This window comes from Telmatherina bonti, assembly GCF_933228915.1.
Source record: "Telmatherina bonti genome assembly, chromosome: 3".
Lineage (NCBI taxonomy): Eukaryota > Metazoa > Chordata > Actinopteri > Atheriniformes > Telmatherinidae > Telmatherina > Telmatherina bonti.
Window position 1 is genome coordinate 25,852,380 of NC_136621.1, and position 17,598 is coordinate 25,869,977.

At 39.3% G+C, this 17,598-nt stretch overlaps 1 protein-coding gene across 1 annotated transcript in view; it reads left to right on the top strand.

Moving 5' to 3' along the window:
* Positions 1–17,598, top strand: part of LOC306774413 (voltage-dependent T-type calcium channel subunit alpha-1H-like) — a gene marked incomplete at its 3' end in the record, with an annotated part of 51,094 nt that overhangs the window by 8,516 nt on the left and 24,980 nt on the right. The window contains exons 3-11 of the mRNA XM_079264437.1: positions 2,182–2,275; positions 2,483–2,616; positions 2,992–3,089; positions 5,273–5,432; positions 7,312–7,624; positions 7,723–7,815; positions 7,906–8,479; positions 11,316–11,674; positions 17,149–17,300. Coding sequence (XP_079120563.1) covers positions 2,182–2,275; positions 2,483–2,616; positions 2,992–3,089; positions 5,273–5,432; positions 7,312–7,624; positions 7,723–7,815; positions 7,906–8,479; positions 11,316–11,674; positions 17,149–17,300 — 1,977 coding nt within the window. The remainder of the gene's footprint in view (positions 1–2,181; positions 2,276–2,482; positions 2,617–2,991; positions 3,090–5,272; positions 5,433–7,311; positions 7,625–7,722; positions 7,816–7,905; positions 8,480–11,315; positions 11,675–17,148; positions 17,301–17,598) is intronic.

A 17,598-nucleotide genomic window follows, 5' to 3' on the forward strand; every position in this document is an offset into this window, starting at 1 on the left:
GTTCTCTTTGTGTTTCCTTGCTGATGTTGAATGATGTGCCAACTGTGGAAATACTCTCATCTCATCCATCACTAACACCTTGACCCTGCCCCATCTCTCATTTAACTATGCATGCATTTCTCTGTGCTGGTCTGAGTGTGTGTTTCATGGATGCACAGAAGTGTTGAAGCTGCTGTAACTTATACAAATGAAACCAGATAAACAGGAGCCTCATCAGCCGTGAGGACATGAAAGATGCATCTGCAGGACATGCCCTTTCATTGTTTGTCTGTTTTAGTCTGTTTAGGTTGTGCATACATTAATTGCGTTGTGCTCCAGTCCAGACAGGATGCAAGCGGATTGTGATTGTGAGTAACTCAGAAGTCAGTTCCCACGGTGAGATGGGGGTTCCCATGGTAACCGTAGCAAAGGGAGGACACTGGATTACCCTCGCTCTTTCCCTCTTTCTCCCGTTTCTCTCTCACTCACTCTCTGTCTCAAGGGTGATAAAGGATTGTACTCTCATTAATTTTTCCGCCCTCTCGAGAGCAAAGTGTCCAGGAAGGGGAGTCTCTGTATGTGTGCACACATGCAGCGGTGTGTGTGTGTCCATGTGCATGCGGAAGGCTTTGTTATGTATGCGTCCTTGCCTTTTGAATACATTCCTGTCATCCATTCAGTTGGCGCTCAGATGTGTATGCATGTGGTTGAATGTGTCAAAGTTTGCACAATGTTTTGTTTAACTTTTTACTTCAGATGTTTTCCCCCCTTTTATACCCTGTTGTATCTCCTTTCAAATCCATGCTGTCCTCCAGTTTGCCTGCTAGCAAGCAAATAGATGCTCAAACAAATGATACAATCAAGTTCACACTTAAACTGGTTTAAAAAGTTTTCTGCCTGTGTTATTGTGGCGGTTTGGGTTTTTTAGCAGCAAATATTAAACATTTAGAAATGTATGTCAAAGATGTTGGTTGTAAATGAAGTCTAACCCCTCCACTGTTCTGTGTGTGTAAGCTACATTTTTTCCCCCAGGTTTCTCCTGAGTAGCTCCAGACATTACCATGACTACTAGAGACTGAAAGATGACAGACAAAATGAAAAACTGGATAAGATAAGATAATAAATGCAGATGAGTCCACGTAGGGCAGAAGGGGTCGCGGATTAGTTTGATGTGTATGTTAATGATCTGAAATATGCTTTTGCTTTCTCAGTCATTTAAAGTCAAATGGTGTGCATGTAAAAAACCCACATGTACACTTTACATTTATTTTTTTATTATTATTACACATAGGCTGGTGTTTATTATGAAGGAAACTTTGGTAATAAAAAGTTTCCATCACAAAGTCAGCCACCACCAGTTTGATTCAATGTTTTGAGCCTGTCTTTCCTGATGACGGTGAAGCAGAAAATAAAAAAATAATGCATGCACAAGACTTAACAGCAAACAAAACAGACTTACAAAAAGTTTAAATTGACTTTAACTTTGTGTTTTCTTGTTTGACATAAATCACTAATATGTTAAGTTTATCAATTACATGTTGTCATCATAATGAAAAAAACATTGCCAAAGCACTTCCTTCATAATGTCCAAAAGCTCTTTATACCCCTCATGAAGGCTTTGGACAGTTGTGATTAGACAGCACAGAAATAAAAACACTAATAGAACAAATATATTTTTTAAAATGTTTTAGTTTATAGCTGAAGAAAAGTGGGACTAAAACTGACCTGGTGTCTTGTGATGACAAGGATTTATTGGAAACACTTTTAACTGTTATTATTATTTTCCACCCATCTGCTATTCATTTAACTAGATTTGAATGCTCATGGTCTTGGTCAGCTCCATTCACACAAAACCTGTTTTAAATAATATGGTTTCGAAACTGTTAAAATTGGGTTTCCGATTTCTTTCTACTGATGTCTTGGCAAAATGCTGAAGTGGAAAACAAAAGAAGGGGATACATCTGAGAGGAACTTAACTTATTAAAAGCAAATATAAAGTTCATCTGCACATTTGAAAATGGTGCTTAAAGTCTTTATAGGTTAATGAAGAACAAGTAGCACCTCCCTTATTTACTTGGCTTATTATGATTGGCTGCTACTAGTGAAACATCTAAGCCAGTTTTTTTTCCCTAATTCTTTATCATTTTGTTGTGATTATTGTTTAAATGCCGTCAAAGTGTTTTAGCCTTAACTGTGTGTCACATGGTTTGAGCGTGTCAGCATTTTGGCTATTCTGCTGAACTGTGTGACTTTGGGGATGTTCCAGCCTTGTGGCCACACCCCTTTTTTCCTGCAGGTAATGCACATCACTGTGTTCACACACACTTAAGCCATCTGAAATTACAAACTAATTTTACTAAGCAGTGCAAATGTATCATCTTTAAAGTTTTCGCCTCATTTTTATTCCAGCTCATAAGTTTACTAATCCCATATGTCTGTGTGGTTATGTGTGTGTGTGTGTGTGTGTGTGTGTGTGTGTGTGTGTGTGTGTGTGTGTGTACAGGCTCTGGATGATGGGATCTTTGTCTTTTTTGCTGGAGAAATGCTGGTGAAGATGGTGGCGCTTGGGGTTATAGGTCAGAAAGGTTACTTAGGCGACACTTGGAACAGATTGGACTTCTTCATTGTTATTGTGGGGTGAGTGCCTTACAGACTCACGCTCACATGCACACATGCGCACCCTCATCTGACATTAAATATGAGCCAAGTGTGTACGTGTGTGTTTTGTGTAAAGCTTAGACACTTGTTTAATGCCAGTTAAATGTCAAGCGTGTGTGTGTGTGCGTGTGCTGAGAAGTACAAATGTAGGTGTGTGTGTGTGTGTGCGCGTGTATGCGATAGCTTCATAGAATGACAATCGCATCATTTGGCCCTAAGAGACACAGACCTCAGCGATTGGTAGCTAAAAGGCTTTGTATCCCAGAGAATGCATTCCCAGCAGACACTCAGGGTTTGCCAAGGTCAGGTTGATCAGGATGTCAGAAACATGTTGGTGGTTTTCCCTTGCTGCAGAATGCTGGAGTACTCATTGGATGGACACAATGTCAGCTTGTCAGCTATTCGGACTGTTCGGGTTCTCCGCCCACTACGAGCCATCAACAGAGTTCCCAGTGAGTTTCCCATTTTCTTTTCTCCCGTACAGTTCAGTCAGATGTGATGTAATGATTGCTTTGTCTTTTTTCAGTATGTTGTGTTTTTATTCCAGGACAATTAACTGGAAATTAAACTGTTTGCTACATAGTTTTCATGCATGTGAACTGTGTGCAAAGGTACTCCACCCAAAGTCTTCATCAAAGGTGTAAATTGCTCTCAGTGAAACACTGTTCTGAAGTGCCTGAAACTTCTCAGAGTCAAGGCTTTTTCTTGTTTTCTTAACCTCTTTCCCACGGCATGTATTTCCAAAATGTCTGCGTAATGGCAAACTTGGCATACTTCAAATAAAAAATGAGCTGTGCTTAAGTGAATTTCATTATAGGCACAAATTTCTATTGAGGTAATCCCACTGTTTATTTAGATGCAGTTTATTAACATGTGTGAGCTCACAACAGCTAATCTTTCAGGAGTGTTGAATTTTCTGTTTCTTTCATGAAGATACTATCAATAAACTTAGCTAAAAAGGTGAAATGGAAGTCAGTCCAAATGACACTTTAAGGAAAAACTTCTTCTATACAATCAGGAATAGTTATTCAGCTAAACAGTTCTCACAGTTTTCCTGCTGGAAATAAAAACTGTAATGTGTGGTTAAAACTGCCACTTCAGAGATAACCATAATGAATCAAGTTGCATCATCACAGAGGTGATTCCCAGCCAAGGCAAAGAGCAACGGCAGACCTTGACATGTCCTCACTCCTGCATGGTTTCAATATCATGTGATGTGTCGTTTTTCAATGATAATAAAAGTCAGACAAGATTTCTAAGCCTTATGCATTGCTTCAGGACCATGATAAATCACAACAAGTCGGTTCTACGATGCACCACATAGAGCCACACATCTAACTCCTCGCACTGTGATTTTTTTTTTCAGGCAAAGCAAGGTATGTTTAGTTGTATGGCACCTTTCATGCACAAGACGATTCAATGTGCTTTGCATAAAACATTAAGAGGCTTTCTGATGTTATAAAAAATATAAGACAATAATAAGTAAAAAAAAATCAGAATAAAATCATAGATTAAATGAAAATTTTAGATCAATCAGTGCCCTTCAATCAAACATTAAGATTTGGAAGCTAAAACAAAGCATCTTATAGGAAATAAAATCACTTTATTTTATCACAGATCCAAGTAAACAATCTAACAGAGCTCTAGTCTGGAAGTATGATCTAGTAAATTAGCATATAGACTAATACTGAACGGTCCTGGCTTTAGAGTGGGGGCAGCTAGTCAAACACTGGAAGTAAATTTAATGAAGCAGTTAAAGAGATTTTTATGTTCAAACTGTATAATGTTCTTGGGCTGACAAGTCACTGAGCTGCGTACAGTCTAGCTTATGAGGCGTTTGACCTGCTGATATTCAGTGTGAATACAAAATGCCCAGAAACAAGCAGGAAGAGGAGATGACTTCAGTCCGCACCTAAAGCATAAGCAGAAACATTAATCAGAAATCTGCTTTTGTTTGTAGATTTCAGAAAAGCCACTGACTGAACAAATAATTAAATATAATGACAGTGCAAGGCCTACCTAAGTTTATAAGAAGTTGTCCTATCAACTTTCAGCTCCTATTAATTGGACAATTTACAGAAGTGGCTGCAATTACTGCTCCACTCATCTGATGTGGAAATGCCCTCAGCTGAAAGTCAGCAACCTCATTAGTCACAGTCAAGACAAGGAAAAATGTGTCAACTGTCCTTGTGCTCCCTGACCACATTGTAAACTCTACTTAATTTCTTTAACTAGAAACAAAATCCACATGTCTGCTCCCCTTTAGATGAATCCAAGTGTAAACAGGCTGGGACACAATGAGCAAAGTCATGAAAATCATTGTGATGCAGCTGTTGTTCTCAAAAGATCAGCGCACAAGCTGTCCAGCCAACGTTGTGTTTTTCTTTGCTACACCCTGTAACCTTGCCATAACTCAACCTGAGCTCTTGTGAAATCTGAGGGTGTGTTTGAAGTAACCAGAGCACCAGGTGCAGAGTCGATTTGAGGGAAATTATTAGCATCTAAATGCTGCAGTTTCTACGTATCAAAAGGAGAATTGAACTGTGTGGGCTATTTTTTCCTTTTGACTGACATGTTCACTTGCAGATATTTACTTGTTTAAGAATTTTAGTGTTTACACTGTGTGTTTTGACAGGTATGCGTATCTTGGTGACTCTCCTGCTAGACACACTTCCAATGCTGGGCAACGTGCTGGCGCTGTGCTTCTTTGTCTTCTTCATTTTCGGCATTGTTGGTGTTCAGCTGTGGGCAGGGCTACTAAGGAACCGCTGTTTCATGGGAGAGGATGTCAAGACGTGAGTTACTATAGTAACAGACAAATGTCACAAAAAAGGATGGCATTTGTCTTATTACCCTCAATCTTGTGTCAAAGGTCTGCTCACAACTGATTACCTTCTGGTGGAGATCAATTTCATAGATGACCTGATCGTTATTATTTTTTTTTTTAATACTAATCAGTTCTGTCTGTATAATTTTGTCCCTAATGTACCTTCAAAGCACCCGAGAGCACAAATCAAGGAGTTAAGTGTATTAAATGAATTTATAGTGTTAGTCTGAGGATGACTCTAAGTGGCAGTTTTTCACGGAGAATACCAGTTTCGCTGTGCTTCTTCATGCTCTATCACCATCCAACCAATGGTGTTACATCATTACTCTCACTCCTGTTCCCACTCGTGTTCACAGACATGGTCACATAACATCAGGTAACATCATTTTCACCTCCTAACCTTACTTCTCTTCACATATACTGTAAAGTAAAAGGGAGTGTTGTGCTTGTGCCGTTGTTTCACGTGAACGATTCATGTGCAGAAAAAAAATGACATTGTTATAAAAAACAAAAGTACAAAACTTAACATTGAACCTTGGAATGAAAAGAGAGATACACTTTACTAAAGCGGAGGGTTGTACCTTTTAGGCTACCCTGAACCTTTGGGATGTGGGTTGCACTGAAACGTTTCAGACTGAATTTTCAGGATTCATATCCACCATGACTTGTCAAAATGCTGCTGGCAAATTTCAGCAGAAGTACAAAACATCTTCTAGTAAAATAAATCTTCTTATGGAAAAAGTCTCTCGATCAAATAAGTTGTTTGTGCTTTAGGGTGAAATTGCACCAAATGGCCCCAATGTGTAGCTGGGGCCTTTTCCGAAACTATTTCAAGAAACATTCACCTACAAAAACGCTGATCTGGGCGTCAAAAAGCAGGGATTAGGCCTGCTGTCCCAATCTAGATGACATTCTTGTTGAAAATTTGGCAGTTTTTCAAATAAAAGATGAATAAATAAACAAAAAGTGTTAAGGACACTTAAAGCTGTAACATTAGCATTGAACAAAAATGATCACACTGAACTTTTGACTCATGATTTTTACTGTAGTTTTTACCTATTTACTCAAAAATGAATCCTTCCTTCAATTTAATGTTTAGTGAAGCATTTATTTTCTTCTTCATAGGCAACAAAACGTCCTTCCTTTACAAGAAGCGAAGCAGCGGTTCTCCATTGTGACCCCTTTCTGCTTCACAACTGATTGATAGCTTATCTTCCTCTGCACCCTCCCTCCCTTTTTTTTGCCTTCATCCATATTTCTTTTTCTGTTTCCTCGTTTCCTCCTTCATCACCCTTTTGTGTTTCATACCATCGTTCTATTTCTTCACGTAAACAGACCTTTAGTGGAAACAAAAGGTCAATGAAATGATTTATCTCTCAGAAAATCAATTTGGTTTAGTTTAGTTTCTTTCAGACACTTTGCTTTTGTTTTTTAAGGCCAGTCCATGTTTACACAAATGAACACCTTAAATCAAGACCTGTATTTCTTAAAATTATTGTGTAGTATATAACAGAACTGTACTTCGCTCATTTCTTTGTGCTGTTACTCAAAGCTGATTTGATAAAAATTGAGCTATATGTGACTTATGTCTACTGTACATACCCCCTCATATGTACAGTAAAATAATCAGTTTTCATTTTTATATAGGTACTTGCAAACAGAGCAGTAGTTTGTTAATTTGGACATTTAATGGGATGTTTTAACAGCCCAAAAATTAAATCAAAGTTAGACTGTATGGTGTCATTTTGACTTAGACCTGTCATATGAAAAAGTTATAAGAATTCAATTAAATTCAAATCAATTCAATTCAATTGAAAATGGTGTTCACTTTTTGCCTTCTTTCACAGGAGATATAACATCACCTTCCTGAAAGGTTACTTTCAGCCTGATGGCACAGATGACCACCCTTTCATCTGCTCTACAGAGAGAGAAAATGGGATGCTTCGTTGCTCTGATGTGCCTCGCCGCCGTGTAGGCAGGACCTACTGCTTCCTGGGCGCTGAGGAAGCCCAATCAGAGACTGGATTTAGAGTTGATAAGCCAGTATCATGTGTGAACTGGTTTCAGTATTACAACGAGTGTAGGGCTGGGGAAATAAACCCTCACAAAGGAGCTATTAACTTTGATAATATTGGATATGCATGGATTGCCATTTTTCAGGTAAGCACCTGCGGAATTTGTTTACAGGAAAACACTTTGTAATGACATTTTAACAGACCACTGTGCTAATGTTATTTGGTTTGCTGACTTTTATTCAGGTAATTACTTTAGAGGGTTGGGTAGACATCATGTACTATGTCATGGATGCACACTCCTTCTATAACTTCATCTACTTCATTTTCCTCATAATAGTAAGCGCTCACACACAACGACTAATTCAAACATAATAAGGCTAATACGCTTCACAGCAAGTGTATATGATGTTTTTATTGTCTTATCAGGTGGGCTCTTTCTTCATGATCAACCTGTGCCTGGTTGTCATAGCAACCCAGTTTTCTGAAACAAAGCAGAGAGAACATGCCTTAATGAAATCGGAGCAGCGGGCCCGCCAGCTCCACCAGTCAGCTTCCACCCTGGCTAGTGATAGTCAACCAGGGAGTTGCTATGAGGAGATCATCCGCTACCTGGCACACCTGGGCCGGAAGGCGTGGCGACGACTCTGCCGTTACTATGCTCAGAAATCCACCCGCTTTCACTGCACATGCATGTGCCACAAAGACCAAGGTGGCGGATCCGCCAGAGGAGGTGGAGTTGGTGAGATGAATGGACTTGCCAACCGGCACTCAGGCCACGCCCCCAATGACTTGCCACACCTTCATCAACGCTATCACCTTCATCACCAGCATCATCACCAACATCACCAGCCTGAGCTCACTGACAGTAATGGAGAGAAGGGTTTTAATTACCCCTTCATATCACCTCTCTTCAGTCACCTGGATGATAAGGACCAGGACCAGAAGAGGCTGGTTGCCACAGAAACCATCAATAGACTGCCACGGCTGGTGCTTGAGCATGGTGAGAACTAAAAGTGTGTGTCTGTTTGCGAGTGTGTGAATGCTATCAAGGTTACAGTGTTGCTCTTTGGGTTTTACCGGGGTGGAAGTGTAAAATTCTTGCTGGTTGTCAAAGAGTGGACCCCTGCTTTCCAGAAAGCAGCCAGTATTTCCACAGCCAGTATTTAATCTTTTGTTGAACAAAGCTTTCATGCACTTCTGTTTTTGTTTGTCAAAGTGATAATACTAAGCTTCTTAATTTAGTCTAATTCCTTCTTTAGAGAAAGAATATTCAAAAGTACCTCTGAGTCAGGCTGCACATTTATTCAGAGTATTAACATGAAGATTACGCGAAAATACTCATGAAGAAAATTCAACCTTTGACAAAGAAAAGTCTAGTTTTGTCAGCATATTGATGGTTAGGTAGAAAATTTTCCCCTAAACATTTTTGGAAAAGGGTATGTACTTTCATCCTTGGCAAGTGATGAATGAATCATGGGTATATCTGTCATCATCTTTAAACTTTAAACCAACCAACCAGAACATTGAAACATTGACAAGAGAACTGGCTGTTTAATCAAACTCTTACCGAAACCCTTTGGGAGAAGAGTGACAACAGACCTCTCCAGTGGTAAAAGGCTTCATTGTCATTCTTGCCCTCTGTCAGTGAAGAAAAAGATCAGTTACCGTTAGTTGAGTAATAAATTAGAATAACTGGTCATGTTAATCTAAATACAGAAAGAGCACATGACTTAGATGGGCTCAGTGATGGACTGGCGACCTGACCAGGGTGTACCCTGCCTCTCGCCTAATGATTGCTGGGATGGGCTTCAGCTTCCCATGACCATAAATTGGACAAAGTAGTTCAGAAAATGGATGGATGGATGGACCTGATGTTTGAACCTATTATAGCCTTTATGATGTCTGTATCTTTGAAAATATAGAAAACTACTTTAGTTTTCACCCCACCCAATAATTAGTCATCTTTTTTCCACAAAATTCTATTCCGTACCAACTCTGCAGCTGCAGCTAGTGTTGCCACGTTTTGAAAGAAACAAGCAACCCAAGTCCAAAACAAGCTCCTGGGTTCTTACAAAAGGAGCATAAAGTTGAATTTACTGTAACAAACAGATGTGTCACCAGCGCTACGTCAACATATGTGTTTGTGGCTTTATGTATCTACACAATGCAAGTGACACTGGTATTCCACACAACTTAAATTGAATTATGCTCTTTGTGACTTTATTCAGGTTAAGGTGTTTAGAAAGTGCTCTTAATGCCTCATTCAAACTAAGATTTTAATTGGATTATTAAAAAATAATGCTGTGCAGGAAAACACTGCCAACATTAATAAAAGACTAGTATGGACACTGTTGGCCACAGATGCATTGAGTTGAAGCCTAATAAGATGGATTCTCTCATGGTTGTGATTTCTTGATTCTTGTGAGAACTCCAGCTGCGTTGCAGGATTTTGAAAAGGCAGAAGAGTTCAGCATCCTGGGGGCTGCAGATTTTCTTTTGCATTGAGAAAGCAGACAGAATGCATGAACACAGTTGTGAATTTATTTATTCAGGCAGTCCATCGCAAAGCAGCACAGATGTGTTTCCCTTATACTAGGTCATACTCCAGGGTGTTGTAAGCCCTGATCATGTCTGTGCTAAAGACAGAGGTTTAAAGATGTAATTTATGGGATTAATATAAAGGAAACAATTATAACAGCTGAAAAGTCATTTAACAACTACGCTCTGAAAAATAATGGGACAAATGTCTTAGCAACTCAATACACCAAGACAAATGTACTTAAAAGAAACATAGAATTTAAATATAACATTGAATCCTAAACATTTGTCTTTTTGGTCCCTAATATTCTTGACTTTTTACTCATGAAAGATAGTTTTTTATTGTGTTGTGGCCACGCGGTCAACCCACGGCTCAGAGCAGTATTACAGAAACACATCTCACCAGCAGTGTGTGTTATCAGACAAAAGTGTGGCACAGATTTAGAAGGAGTATCAAAATATGTGCTCAAATTTATAGCAGCATTAAAAATGAGCTTTATCCAAGTCTTGGTAATCATGTCATCATTTCTGTATTGTTAGACTTAACAAACCTCCTCCATGTATTCAGCACTTTGTTTAAATGTTTTCACAGTGTGAGTAGTGCTCCATATTATGATTTGAGACAGTGATATAAGATTGGTTAAGCTACAGAGAAAAAGCACATCAAATTTTAATGCTAAGTGTTGCTGGGAAACTTCCTGCATATGTAACTGTGAGGAGAAATGAATCGGTATAATGCTCCATGCCAACAGCTGCAGATAAGTGGGGTTTTTTTCTCCACACATAACAAAGATAGACATTTTCAGCAAGTCCTTGCAGCCCTCATTATCTATAGGCATACAACATAGAACAACTAGATTGGATTTACTATGTCAGTCTCCAGTGAAACATGAATTTGTTGTAATTGTGATGACAAGTGAACTTCTCTTGCTAGATCAGTGTTTGTTGTTATGTCATTGGAGCATTCCTCCCAAGCCAATTGCTAATGAATTTTTCTGAAATCCTAGCCTCCAGATACACACATATTAGCACACACACGTAATTGCGTATCCCTGTTCTAATAAAAGAGCTCTCCCTCCGCACATAAGCATCCCAGCTCCTCAGTGGTTTTCACATTATTGAATTTTTGTCTTCCAGAAGTAAAAAGAAGGTCCTCTCCTTTACTGGACAGAAAACATATTGAATGACAGACTGTTTGCATGAGCTTAACATGTAGAATTAGCTTAATGTTTTTTCCCCTTGTAGATGTATGGTTTATGTGACTCGTGTTTATCTCCCCCGCCTTTATGTCTTTGCAGATGTGTCTGCTGGACATCCCGTGCTGCCGTTGCCAGGGGAAGTCTCGGGGGAATCCTCAGTGTGCCCATACTGTGTCTATTATAACCAACTTTGTGGCAGTGAAAATTTTAACGTGCAGCCTGAAGACCAGCAGCACAGGCATCACAACTCATGCCATGGTAACAGCCCATGCCACTGTAGCAATCCCTGTCATGGTGATGCACAGGTATCTGAGCCAAAGAAAAGGCTGTGGGAGCATTGCTGGGCGGGACTCCGAATCAAACTGGAACTTATTGTCGGCAGCAGATACTTCAACAGAGGAATCATGATTGCCATCCTCATTAACACACTCTCCATGGGCATAGAGTACCACGAACAGGTATGGCTTTTTGCATACTAGCCTTTTTTGTGTGGACATGCACGTCTATGTGCGCGCCTCCTTCAGAGTGAATGCGACTGCAGTGTGATTGACGTGTTAATCGATGTGTGTGGGAGAGTCAACAAACTTACCCTCCAATCAACACTTACAGCACCAAGCATATGGGATCACAACATGTGAGTGTGTGTATATGTCTGTGTGCATGGGACTGTGTGTGGATGTGTACAGGCATATATGAGGAGATGGGGAAACTCATAAGACCTCAAGTGTTAATTAAAGCGCGACCCTGGGACAGGAGAGAGATTGAGCGGTGTGGCGATGGGGCAGAGCGAGAGAGGAAATCAGAAGCAAAAGGAGGAATGACGTGGAGGACTGGTTTGACATTGGTATTGGTGGAAAGGCAGGGACGGATAGCAGGAGATGAGGGAAGATTTCATTTGGCTCACTTTCTGAGCAAACTGACAAGTCTGCATGGCTACAACTTTGGGAATGACTAATGTGGTATATTTAATCCTTTTTAATGCCAACAAGTAAGAGACAAAACATAAATCTAATACAGAAGCTTAATTTATTGTTCCTTGTGCAAAAGCACTCCTGTGATTTGAAAAAATTAAAAAAAAAACACATTAGCTTAGGGTTTTATTGAGGAATATAACATGATTTCAATTATCATGACCAGATTAGTCTGAAACACTTCAGAGACGTTTAATCTCTGGAGAGTCGCTCTGTGTGAGGCAGATGTCACTGAGCATGCTCAGAAACACAGTAGCTTGTTTACACCACTTTGTTGGCTCGATGAACTGAGAGAAATAAGCCACAGTAGCTGCGCTCTGTGTTGTAATGAAGAAATGGAAACAAAAACCATGAAATATTTCTGTTTTTACTGTCAAAGCAACAACACAGAAATGTTAGACATTGTTTAATTGTGGTTACTATTAATACTGGTGTTTTTCTAACAATGTCTTTTTTTTTTTTTATTTGGGATTTCAATAGTCTTTGTGCTGCATTTGAAATTTAACAAGAATAATCCATTAATTTCCAATGAGATATTTGTGTCTTTTAAATCTTTGTTAAAGCCCAATTTGTTAAAAAAAAAAAAAAAAAAAAAAAAAGTATCTAAATTGACATCTTACTATGAGTGAGCCTCAACATTTTTGACAAAGGTCACAAAATATTGAAATGAAATATTTTTACACAAACTACAATGTGCTGTGAATGTATGTTCGATGAATAACCGTATCGTAGTACATGAACTAATATCAGTAAATGTTTTTCACAGATTAATAGATATGTCAACTATACAGAGTTCTGTACAAAAGTCTGAAGAAACCCCACATTTCTTTATACAATGCCAGAAAACATTAAATAAATCCAGGAATTTATTAAAAGAAACATAAATGGAAATTCTGCATAAGACTTCAGAATACAATCATTCATTTTCTGAACTCCTTTGTCTGATTAAGGGTTGTGGGAAAAGTGGATCCTATCCCAGCAATCATTGGGCGAGAGGCAGGGTACACCCTGGTCAGGTCGCCAGTCCATCACTGGGCTAACACAGAGAGACAAACACACTCACGCTCACACTCACTCCTAGAGACAATTTAGAGTAACCAATTATCCTAACATGCATATGTTTGGATGGTGAGAGGAAGCTGGAGTACCCGGAGAGAAGCCACACATACACAGGGAGAACATGCAAACTCCACACAGAAAGGCCACCGTTTTGAGCCTTCCCCCAGCCGGAGATCGAACCAGCAACCTTCTTGCTGTGAGCCCACTACGCCACCATGCATCCCCAACTTCAGAATATATTTAATTAAAAAAAGTTTAAATGTCAGTATTTGGTATGACCATGTATATTTTGCATTCCAGCCTAAACCCACAAGTTTCCTTCACATTTCTTTTAGCCGTCTTCAGGAATATTTCTCCAGGCTTTTTTAAATGACATTTCCAAGCTTTCCTTTAAATACTGATTGCGTTTTGTTTCATTTTCTGTCCAGAAGATCTTGCTGTGCTTCAATAATGTTGAGGTTCAGGTCCTGGGAGAATCATCATACCTTTACCACTGATTTTCAGTCCGGTTCTTGTGTATTTTGCCATATCTCAGCCTTTTCTTGCTGTTTCCTCTCTATAAGAATGGCTTCTTGAAAGCCACCTTCCCATGGAGGCAATTTCTAATAGGACTTCAGTGATCTGTAGATTGACTAAAAGTTCAAACGCATGTCTCAGGTCATAAGTCAGGTCTTTGAAGCTTTGTTTTATCTGATGATTGGTGACATCACTTTTAGATACTGCTCATAAGCAGTATATAGTTGTTGTTGGTTTTTTTTGTTAATTTAATCTCTAACACTTTTTATCCTCCATTTGTCCGGAGGCCGTCAAGGACACACTGCTCACGATGTGAAGATTTGCTAAGTTATCAACTAATTTCTCTTTAGTACTCATATTACTGCAAAAAGAACTGATACCTGTCAAACTGCGTTATCTTTGGCATTTTTCATGCAGCTAAATAAGTGGAAACAAATTATGTACCTTTGTTACAGGCTGTTGGTAACAAAGTGCCTGTAGGTACAGTTTAAATTTGGTTCTGTGTAAGTTGTTCATTTTGTGTAGGCAGAGCATAAATCCATCCCTGAAGTGAATTGCCTTTTTGTGTGTGTGTGCGTTAGGGGGTGCTCGATTATGACAAAAATTATAATCACGATTATTTTGACTGAAATTGAGATCTCGATTATCTAACACAATTATCCAGTATTGTTAAACAACGCTGTGTTGTGGTGTTCTTGACGCCGTGTCGCGCATTATACCTGTCTAATGCACGGTTCCGAGTTGTTTAATCCGCTTTTACCGCTTATATAGGAACTATTTTACGTTGGTCTCGATCTACGTTTTATGCCAAACAACCGCTGTCAGGCTACAGCGCGTTTTTCTCATTCACCTGTTAAAAAGATTTGAATCAGCTGATTAACGCGTTGCTATGGTAATGCCCCGTAATGGTGGGATATTACAGTGACTTAACTTGCCGAACTATGTATACGAAAATAATGCAGCCAGTTGTCACTGACAATAGTATAAACTATGTTGTTGTGAACTTCCACAACCTACTGCAGGTATTCTACATTGACCCGCAGCTGGAGCCGACTGAGACTGACCGCCTGGGAGTGCTTTAGGACGGGGAGAGGCTCCCGCTGCTCGTTCGTTACAGTAACTGCAAAACAATATGTACCTTCAAGTCAGTCACCAAAACACCAGAAAAGTCTCTAATAACCCCATTAAAAGTTGCTAGATTTGTCGCTAGTCACTTTTAACAAAGAAGTCGCCAGATTTAGCGAGAAACTCGTCAAGTTGGCAACAGTGTCTGAATGAAACCAAAGCGGCTGTGGGAGGAGTTTACAGCACAGCGCTGCAATGCCAGTGACGCTCAATTAACAACTGAGGACAGCAGGAGAAGAAACTGCAGAGAAAAATAATCGCACCCTTTTATTTTTATAATCTTTGATAACCCAGATCGTAATTGAGATTAAAATCTGATTAATCGCCCAGCCCTAGTGTGCATGCATGTGTACATGGGTTCATAGGTCAGTGTTTGGTGGCTTAACAAAGTAAAAAGAATCCTCTGAAGGTACAAGAACTGGACTGAAAGTAAGGGAAAAGCTGCTCATGTCCTAGAAAACAAGAAAAGACTTTTGCACAGTTCTGTATTTTACATACAAACACCTTCTTTGAAACTTCTGTGACATTAATCCAGTAGAGTTTTGTTTATAACCCAACCTCTGTTTAAAAGCATCCTCCTTACTCCATTTTCTGAGATTTCCTGAAATGTTCATCAAAATTTGTTTATAACTTACTAAGATGTGTTGCTTGATGGACAGACAACCAATCCCAGCCCAACTTTTTAAAATCACATGAGGAGCCTTGCAGGGCAAATTTTATGGTGGTTGTTGATGTTTCTTTTTGCATATCTAGACTTTTGAAATGATTAATTGAATTATACACAAAACAGATGTAATGCTCTTCTGCATAAAAAGTAAATTCACTCAGACGGTATTACTAGTATGCCTTTCAAATTGCATCTTTTTGGGATTCAACTCTGGGTAATAACCAGTTCCATAGCCCTCTATTTGTTCTGATCCTTTGCAGTTTTGCGGTTGTGCTGAAGATCATTATTCTGCTTTAAAGTCTACCTCTGATTCAGCTTGACCTGTGAGGCAGCACCCAAACCTTACATTTCCACCAAAGATGCTTCGCAGATGTTTGAAGTTTTCCCCCTGAAAGGATGCCTTTGGTCTGCATCACATGTCTGTTACTGATAGCGGAAATGGCCGTGCAGGTTGTATGTCTGAGGTTCCTTTACTGTCCCTTTAATCCGTTCAGCTTCTCCAGATGCTAAGAGCTGTAACAATTACCTGCACATCCTGAATGTGCTGAATGTTTGGGGATCTCAGACATTTTCCTTTATTAAACACATTGCTCTTATGCTAAAGAGCATAAGAGCATGCATGACCTGTCCTTGACATGTATACTGTTCTTTGAAAGCTGCACAACTTGTTTTGCTCTGTGTGGAAAGATTTAAGAAAAAAAGAAACTACTCACCAGACTAGGTAGCCACAACCTTTTCCCTCTGCAGCTGCTCCCCAGAGAGCTCTTTATATTTTGACTTGGTGACACCACATGCCTCAGTAGCAAAAAGAACATCAAATCCTTGTGGATCAAAATGTTTGTTGTCTAGATATATAAGAAAAAAGTCACCGATTTCCATGTTTCTGTTTTTTCAAAAGAAAATGTCTTTAGGGTTCCAAACAGCAAAAATGGGATCTTTGCTTGTGGTTCTCAGATATCTGGTGTAATGACATCCTTTTGGAGTTTCATGACCATCAAGTTTGATTGTTTCCATCCATCTAATAAATAAGCCAAACTGAATTTAGTTTCTCCTCAAATTTTACATATTGGGCTATTATTTTGGGAAAAAAAAGATGAGGATCTAAAATATACTAAGTTTTAATTATCTTTTCCTAAATACTTGCATTCTTATTTGATGAGCTTCTCTGCTTTAATGATCTAAAATTACAAACCTGACTTGCTTGTACTTGGTATTTTGCTTTCAGTCGGAATAAGCCTTTCTCACAAAATTCCTCACAGTTCTGCTAACAAGACAGAAATATTTTCCTTCCAGTCTCAAGTCCCTTCTGCAATCCTTTTGTATTTTACAGTTTGAGAACCACCGCTTCGAGTAACATCAGTAATATTAATAATAGAGATGCCTTTACTCACCCTTTCAAAAATTGTGTTGTGCATTAGTCCACATAGACCAACACTCAAACCTTTAGTATGATTTTTAGAAATTTCTAACAGACTGAGTCGGCTGCGCTTCACACTGACTGTGTATCTCTGTTTTTCTGTTCATTTCTCTCCATGCCTGCTCTTCTCTGTACATCAATCTGTCTTTTGTCTCCGCAAACACTGCATGTCCTCAGCCACAGGAACTGACAGATATTTTGGAGATCAGTAACATGGTGTTCACCAGTCTCTTCAGTCTCGAGATGCTGCTGAAGCTCCTGGCTCTTGGGCTCTTTGGCTACATCAAGAACCCTTACAACGGCTTTGACAGCATCATTGTCATAATCAGGTGGGAAAAATGTATGCCCATATGTTTACCCCAAATTGGGAAATCTATCAGTAAATCCTCCTCTTGTCAGTGGGAAATCCTCTTGGTCCTTGTGGCACAGCTAAGCGGCTGCTGTCACTGTGATGCTGACTGAGAAAACACAACCAAATGGTTGCACTTGTAGTCCAGAAGGCATGCGCTCATTCTTTTATGTAGCACAACAAACTAAATTTTTTTGTATCTGTGTTTGAAGGCCTTGCTTGTTTATTTTGCCTATTCATGTTGCCCTTCACTGGGTTTTGGATTGTAAGCAGAGATC